This window comes from Schistocerca americana, chromosome 6 (assembly GCF_021461395.2).
Source record: "Schistocerca americana isolate TAMUIC-IGC-003095 chromosome 6, iqSchAmer2.1, whole genome shotgun sequence".
NCBI classification, from domain to species: Eukaryota; Metazoa; Arthropoda; class Insecta; order Orthoptera; family Acrididae; genus Schistocerca; species Schistocerca americana.
This window is the reverse complement of record NC_060124.1, coordinates 585,486,770-585,493,891: the sequence shown is the minus strand read 5'-3', so window position 1 is coordinate 585,493,891 and position 7,122 is coordinate 585,486,770. Positions and strand designations below refer to the sequence as shown.

Genomic DNA, 7,122 nt, shown 5'->3' with positions numbered 1-7,122 from the left:
TGTCTGTAAGAAACTGAGCTCTGTCATATTCTTAATGATGCAGCTATCACAGTATTCAGACAAGAACCTTCTGTGTACAGTGTATCATGGACTTTTCGAACCATACTTACAGTATGGAGTGACGGTGTGGGGAAACTCAAACAAACAAGAGACAAAACGAGTGTTCACATTACAAAAAAAAGCAATTAGGACCATTTTAAGAAGAAAGACCTCTGAAACATGCAGAAACTGTTTCAAGAATTTAGGTATCTTAACTTTTTCATCATTATATATATACAAAACAATAATGTACATCACAAAAGGTAGTGAGGACTGGATTACAAATGCTAGTGTACACACCCACAATACAAGAAAGAAGAATGAAGTACGGAGCATACCCCACCGACTGGCAATGCTAGAAAAAGGACCCCAGTACTCTGGTATCAGACTACTAAGAAGTCTGCCCAAAACCTTGCAAGATAGTGTACTTCACAATGAATTTACAAAGAAACTTAAAGACTATCTCATTGAAAAAGAGTTTTACAGTGTTGCAGAATACTTATGCCATTAAATTTGTATATATTGTTACTCATTATCAGTGATGTAAAAATGTAAGCTAAAGGTGTAGAAAAATAATTGATAAAGAATTTTAATACTTTGACATGTCCTATATTACACGTACATTTACTGTACATGATGTAATCTTACAGGATCAAATAAAATTCAATTCAATTCAACACTGCAGCTCCCAACTACCAATAATCCAACCCTCTATGACTGCCCAGATCTTGCAAGCTGAGAGGTTTCCTCTGAAACAGGACAAGTGACTACATCTAGCTGAGGGGCTTTGTCAGCCACAGATAGCATCTGGAACACGTTTGTCATATTAACCAGGGAGGTCTTACATCTACATCTGCATGGATACCCTGCAAATCACATTTAGGAGCCTGACACAGGATTCATTGAAATATCTTCACAATAATTCTCTATTATTCCAATCTTGAATAGCGCACAGAAAAACGAACACCCAAATCTTTCCATGTGAGCTCTTATTTTATTATTATGATTGTTTCTCCCTATGTAGCTCAGCATCAACAAAATATTTTCCCTTTCGGAGAGAAAGTTGGTCATTGAAATTTCACGAGAAGATTCTGCCACAAAGAAAAACGCCATTATTTTAATGATGTCCACCCTAAATCCTGTATCGCATTCATGACACTCTCTCCCCTATTTTGGATTAATACAAAACGTGCTGCTCTTTTTTGAACTTTCTCGATGTATTCTGTTACTCCTATCTGGTAATGATCCCACACCATGCAGCAGTTCTCCAAAAGAAAGTGGACAGGTATAGTGTAGGCAGTCTCTTTAGTAGTTCTGTATATCTTCTAAGTGTTCTACCAATAAAACCTAGTCTTTGGTTCACCTTACTCACAACATTTTCTGTGCATGTGTTCTTGCCAATTTGTTTTTATTTGTAATTCCTAGGTATTTAGTTGAATTTAAGGCCTTTAGATCTGATTGATTTATTGTGTTGCCAAAGTTTAATGGATTCCTTTCAACACTCATGTGAATAACCTCACACATTTCACTATTTATGGTCAATTGCCAATTTTTGCATCACACAGATATCTTTTCTAAATTGTTTTGCAATTTTTTTTATCATCTGATGACTTTACTAGATGACAAATAACAGCATCATCAGCACACACCCTATTATGGCTGCTCAGATTGTCTCTTACATCATTTATATAGATACGGAACAATTCCTTGTGGAATGAGGAATCACTTCTATGATCAGTTATTACAAACTGATACCTCTCTGACAGGAAATCACAAATTGAGTCACATAACTGACACATTATTCCACAACCAAGCAATTTCATTACAAGCTGCCTGTGTGGTACAGTGTCAAACGCCTTCTGGAAATCTAGAAATACAGAATCAATTTGAAATCCCTTGTCAATAGCACCCAACACTATGTGTGAGTAAAGAACTAGTTGTGTTTCACAAGGACGATGTTTTCTAAACACGTTGACTGTATGTCAATAGATTGTTCTCTTCAAAGTAATTTATTATGTTTGAACACAATATTTGTTCCAAAATCCTGCTGTATATTGATGTTTATGACATGGGCCTGTAATTTAGCAGATTACTCCTACTATCTTTCTTGAGTATTGGTGTGACCTGTGCAACTTTTCAGTCTTTGGGTACGTATTTTTCATCTAGTGAGCAGTTGTATATGATTGTTATGCATGGAGCTATTGTATCAGCATATTCTGAGAGAAACATAATCGGTATACAGCCTGGTCTGGAAGACTTGCTTTTATTAAGAGATTTAAGTTGCTTCACTACTCCGAGGATACCTATTTCTAAGTTACTCATGGTGGCAGCTGTTCTTGATTCAAATTCTGGAATAGTTATTTCATCTTCTTTGGTGAAGGAATTTCGGAAGTCCGTGTTTAATAATTGCTTTAGCAGCACTATCAACTATAGTATTTCCTTTGCTATCGTGCAGAGAATGCATTGATTGTGTCTTGCCACTAGCAAAATTTACATACAACCAGGGTCTCTTTGGATTTTCTGCCAGGTTTCGAGACAAGGTTTTGTTGTGGAAACTATTATAAGCATCTCGCATTTGAGTCCACGCAAAATTTCGAGCTTCTGGAAAAGGTTGCCAGTTTTGAAGATTTTGAGTTTGTTTGAATTTGGGATGCCTTTTTTGTTGTTTCTGCAAAAGTGTTCTGACCCATTTTGTGTATCAAGGGGAATCAGATCCACTGTTTGTTAATTTATTTGGTTAAATCTCACAATTGCTGTCGATACTATTTTTTTGAATTCAAGCTACATCTGGTGTACACTTACACTCGCTCCCCCGTGAAATCTCTTGCAACCTGTTATGCCCCGAGGCAACCTCCCACTCGATAATGGGTGAAGGGGTAGCCTCAATGCTGGCCACTAGTGTGGACCGATCGGCAGACTCGTGGGTTGTGGTGGATGTCCATTGGATAACCCAGACTGGTCTACAACAGTAATAAATGCACATCTGCTGCAGCCACTAGCTGTGCAACTGAAGCCCACACAGCCTGAAGATGAGAGCAAAGCATCACCAACTCAGTTTACATCTGTACACAACAATCACAGTTTCTATCCATGCCTAAGATGGTGGAAAACTACACTCCACAGACAAACAACAGGCTGACAACACCAACACAGCAGAGAAGTGAAGTGACAAAGATAATAAGTAGTAGTAGTAGGAGGAGGAGGAGGAGGAGGAGATGATCAAACTGCTTGCCTATAAAAGAAAGAAATGATAATTACTGTGATAAAAACACCTGAAACTTATATGATGTGCCCATAACAAAAGATATTTTTGTGTCCTACCTGATGTTAATGAATTCAGCAACAGAAAATCCAGGATGGAATGTAACAATATTATGAAAAGGATAGTTGCTACTCACCATAGAGGAGAGATGCTGAGTTGCACAAAGGAAAAACAAAAAGACTGTCAGGAAATTAGCTTTCGGCCAACAAGGCCTTTGTTGGAGATATAAAGCATGCACTCACTCACTCCTCTCTCTCTCTCTCTCATTCATGCAAATGCAACTCACATACAGGCCGCAGTCTCTGAGTGTGACCTAAGCAGCCAGAGACTGCCGTCGTGTGTGTGTGTGTGAGTTGTGTTTGCGCACATGCATGTGTGTGTGCATGTGCAAATGCATTCGCATGCTCAATCTCGAAGGCCTTGTTGGCTGACAGCTCATTTTGTGAAAGTCTTTCTGTTGTGCCTATCCGTGACTCAATATCTCTGCTATATGATGAGTAGCAACTATCCTTTTCATAATATTGTTCATGTGAATATGTCTGTGTTCTGTTGAAAGACAGTACATTTAATAATCATAAATTATTTTTAGGAAAAAAGTACACCATTAATCAACTGTGCCAAAAAAACCCGAGGCATTCCACAATGTATGCAAGTTGGATAAGCTCCAGAAGAAAAGTCAACTTCTCAGTAGGCTGATCGTCCCGACGAGGTGTTGAGATGAACACGAACATAATGTCACCAAAATCAGTCAACATATTTATACACTGGTGGCTTATAGAGAAAATTTGTGACAGCCAACAACACGCTAGATGTCATTTCAAAAGAGCTTCTTCGTCTCCATATTTATGTGGTGGCTACACTCTCTGCAGATTCTTGGGAATGGGCTGATGATACAACACTGCCACAAGCAGACACTGTTGTAACCGCGACTGTTCTGGTCGCAGGGTTGCCGAGAATAAAGCACAGTGGGACCAAACGGGAGGGGCTCATGAACAAACAAAGAACGGGAAAGGATGGACACAGACAACAACAGATGACCGAGCAATACCTGATGAACAACAACACAAAAGAAGCAATGGGGTCACAAGCGACAACCTCATGAATCCACAACGTCCACTCGTACACGGAAACAAAGTAAACACGCTGTCTGTAGGTGAGATGTCGATAGACTCACGCAAATATCAGACTGCCTTGCTGAGCAAGAGGCAGGCGCTTAAATACAGAATAGGGTACATCGCTATTGGCTGCTGGGACCACGTGATCCACCATGGCACCCTCACATTATACACGGGCCAGGAACGCGTGCAGCCACAACTTATGGCATGACGGCTGCGAGGTCCATGCCATCTGGCATGGCTACGAAACCCGCAGCACTCGGTACCTGATCCCCCCATCCTGAAACCTACGTGTAGGGGCAGAAATGCCCCAGACGGTGCTGAGGTGATTGGCAGATGGGAGAAGACCCATGCTCATCAACCACCATTAGTGGGCGAGGAAGGGACATCGGAGGTGTCCATGACAGCCGATCCAGAGGCCAGGGCGGCAGAGGGAGCCGCCGATCGACCTGGGGGCGGGGAGGGCTGGTGGCAGGTCCATGGGAAGGTAGCAACGGGGGCAGTGGTGGTGACTCGAGGACCAGGTCTGTACCTGAAGGAGGTAGCAGAGGAGCGGGCGGCAGCAGGATTCGCACGGGGGCATGCGGTGGAGCTGGTTATGATGGCGGTGCTCCAGCCCTTTCAACGTCTGCACCGACGTCACATGCCGCCCATGGGGCACAATGACCATGGCGGGCGTCCAACCCACCTTGCTCCCGTACACTTGGGTTCACACGGCCACACTGTGGGAGTAATGCTAAGAGGGCCGGGAGCAGAGGCAGGAGACGGATGGCATCAGCAAATGGAGCAGGGTCCAAGGCTGTCACCTGTGGAGGAGCTCCACTGGACTACGCCAGTCAATTGGCGTGGTGCGATAGGTGCTCAAAAACAGGGTGAGGGCCAATGTGATTGGGGATGTGTCGACCACTTTTGTCAACTGTTGTTTAAATGTGCGGACAAGCCTCTCTGCTGCGCCATTGGAGGAAGGGTGGAAATGCGAGCTACGGATATGTTTGATACTGTTGGCCTGACAGAAGTCATGGAAGGAGGATGCCACGAATTGGGGGCCATTATCGTAGACCAATGTGTGAGACAGGCCCTCTATGGCGAGAACCTGTGATAGGGCCATGAGTGTGGCCTCCTTGGTGGTGGACGTCATGTGAAAGACATATGGGTATTTGGGGTAGGCATCACCGATAAGTAACCACATGGACCCTAAAAATGGGCCCGCAAAATCGAGATGGATGAGATCCCAAGGCCGGCGAGACACAGGTCAGGGTGCGAACGACTGGGGGGGGCTTGTCTGGTGACTCGCACACACAGTGCACCCGCGGATCAGGCGGTCAATATCGCCATCGATGCTGGGCCAATACACGTGTCGGTGAGCCAAAACTTTCGTGAGGGACATACCCCAGTGCCCGTGGTGTAAAAAACTGAGCACTTGATGCCGGAAATCCGGAGGGATGACCACCTGATGGGCAACCGACTCCAGGGCCAATAGAAGGACATCACCGACCACGGAGAGCCTGTGGGGCAGGTGGCACCACGGGCTGAAATCGGTCCGCATCTGGTGAGTGATATAGGAGGGCCACCTGTGGACCACATAGCGGAGAACCTGCCAGAAGATAGGGTCTCGGTATGTAGCCATGGCAATGTGAGCAGCCATAAGAGGCAGACCATCGAGCGCATCTCGACAGGCGGAATAAATGTGAAAGCAGAGGACCTCCTGTTGGTCAAAACACATGTTAGCATGTCAGCTGGTGGGCTTATACCGGATGGTGTAAGTGTGATTTCATAAAAATAATGTCCAGAGCTGAAGACATTGAGCCATCCACTCTGGAAGGTGAGAGTGAGGTCCGAAAAGCACAACTAAGTGTTTATGGTCCATCAGGAGGGTGAACTTAGCCCCAATGAGATAGGTGTGAAATTTTTGGATATCGAACACAATTGCCGGGGCCTCCTATTCAATCTGGGAGTAGTACCGTTCTGCTGGGGTCAATGTCTTAGATGCATAAGCTGTTATGAGCCATCGGCATTCCGATTTGTGAGGACAGCCCCAATGCTGTATGCTGAAGCATCAGCCACCACAACCAAGGGGTGGTCTGGAGAGAATGGAGTAAGGCAAGGGGCAGACATCAGCACCACCCTTAAATGGAGAAAAGTCTGGTCACAGGCAGGAATCCAAGCAAAACACACGCCTTTGTGACACAAGTGATTAAGGGATTGAGCAATGCAGGCAGCCTAGTGTAAGAACTTTAGGTAATAATTAACATTGCCCAAAAACACCTGGAGTTCAGATAAGCCCTTGGGATGAGGAAAGGCCTCCATGCCCACGACATTATGATCCGAAGGGCGAATGCCATCTTAGGTAAGCCAGTGGCCTAAGTATTCCACTTCCGGTTGAAAACAACAATGCTTGTCCAGCCGACAACGTAAACTTGCAGATTGCAGAGCATGAAATAAGGTGCTGAGGTTTTGCAAATCTTCCTGGCGGGAATGCCCGGTGACTGAGATGTCATCCAGATAATTCACACAGGCAGGAATAGGCTATGTAAGCTGCTCCAGGAACCGCTGGGGAATGGCTGGCACTGAAGAGACACCAAATGAAAGGCGCTTGTACCTGTACAATCCGTAAGGTGTATTGATAACCAAAATGTTCTGGGAATCGGCATCCAAGGGTAGCTGGTGGTATGCCTCAGCCTGGTCAATCTTTGAAAAGTAGTCTCC

The 7,122-nt window shown here is 44.4% G+C and overlaps 1 protein-coding gene across 1 annotated transcript; it reads left to right on the top strand.

Annotated features, from left to right (window-relative positions):
- The first annotated feature begins 4,752 nt into the window (after positions 1-4,752).
- Positions 4,753-5,082, top strand: LOC124620300 (uncharacterized PE-PGRS family protein PE_PGRS10-like). The gene has a single exon (XM_047146972.1). The coding sequence runs from the start codon at positions 4,753-4,755 to the stop codon at positions 5,080-5,082; it is 330 nt and encodes a 109-aa protein (XP_047002928.1).
- Positions 5,083-7,122: the final 2,040 nt, after the last annotated feature.